The sequence below is a fragment of the Octopus bimaculoides genome, chromosome 23, assembly GCF_001194135.2.
Source record: "Octopus bimaculoides isolate UCB-OBI-ISO-001 chromosome 23, ASM119413v2, whole genome shotgun sequence".
Lineage (NCBI taxonomy): Eukaryota > Metazoa > Mollusca > Cephalopoda > Octopoda > Octopodidae > Octopus > Octopus bimaculoides.
The window spans coordinates 12,003,518-12,004,352 of record NC_069003.1 but is presented as its reverse complement, the minus strand read 5'-3'; the positions used below and the strand labels follow the sequence as shown (position 1 = coordinate 12,004,352).

Sequence of the window (835 nt, the reverse complement as noted above, 5' to 3'; positions counted from 1 at the left end):
GTGATAATGGTGGTGGTGGTGGTGATGGATTAGGCGGAGGCTGCTGCAGTAGTAGTTATAGTGGTGTTGGTGGTAGTGACAACAATGATGATGATGGTGGTGGTGGTGGTGGTGGTTGTGGTGGTGATGGTGGTGGTAGTGGTGGCAGTGGTATTGATAATGGTGATACTGGTTGTGGTGATGATGGTGGTGGTGATGATGATGATGGTGGTGGTGGCGCTAACGATCATGATGAACATAATAAAAAGAAAAACAAACAAAGAAACAACTCAATAAACCGCTTAATTACCGAAGCAAAATAATATCTCCATATAGAATTTTCGCCCGAAACATCACCAGTAGCCGTCCATACATCACAATTAATTCCTCGAGCAACTCTCTGAAATATTTAAAAGAAAAAAGAAGAAAAAAATCAATATGAAAAAAAACAAACAAAAAAAAAACATTACACAAATCATTATGGTTGCTCAGCTCATTAGAAACAGCAGCCAAATCACCTTCAAATCACATCATATTCTCTCATATTCTCTTAATAAAAAAGGAAAGAAAACATTTGATAATGCCATTCGAAAGATAGCCCTCCCCCCATTCCCCCTCCCCTAAAATGTCAGGATGGTCATGACAGGATGGAATACCTTTCTGATCATGTGTTGGCTCTGTCAGGTTTGAAGATCCAAGGTTGGGGTTGGGTAAATGACAACAACAATAGTTTCAAATTTTTGGCACAAGGCCAGCAACAACAACAACAACAACAACAACAATAATAATAATAATAATAATAATAATAATAATAATAATAATAATAATAATAATGATAATCCTTTCTACTATAGGC

General features: G+C 37.1%; 1 protein-coding gene across 1 annotated transcript in view; it reads right to left on the bottom strand.

Moving 5' to 3' along the window:
• Window positions 1-835, bottom strand: part of LOC106883600 (uncharacterized) — a 39,936-nt gene that overhangs the window by 9,128 nt on the left and 29,973 nt on the right. The window contains exon 9 of the mRNA XM_014934685.2: window positions 290-379. Coding sequence (XP_014790171.1) covers window positions 290-379 — 90 coding nt within the window. The remainder of the gene's footprint in view (window positions 1-289; window positions 380-835) is intronic.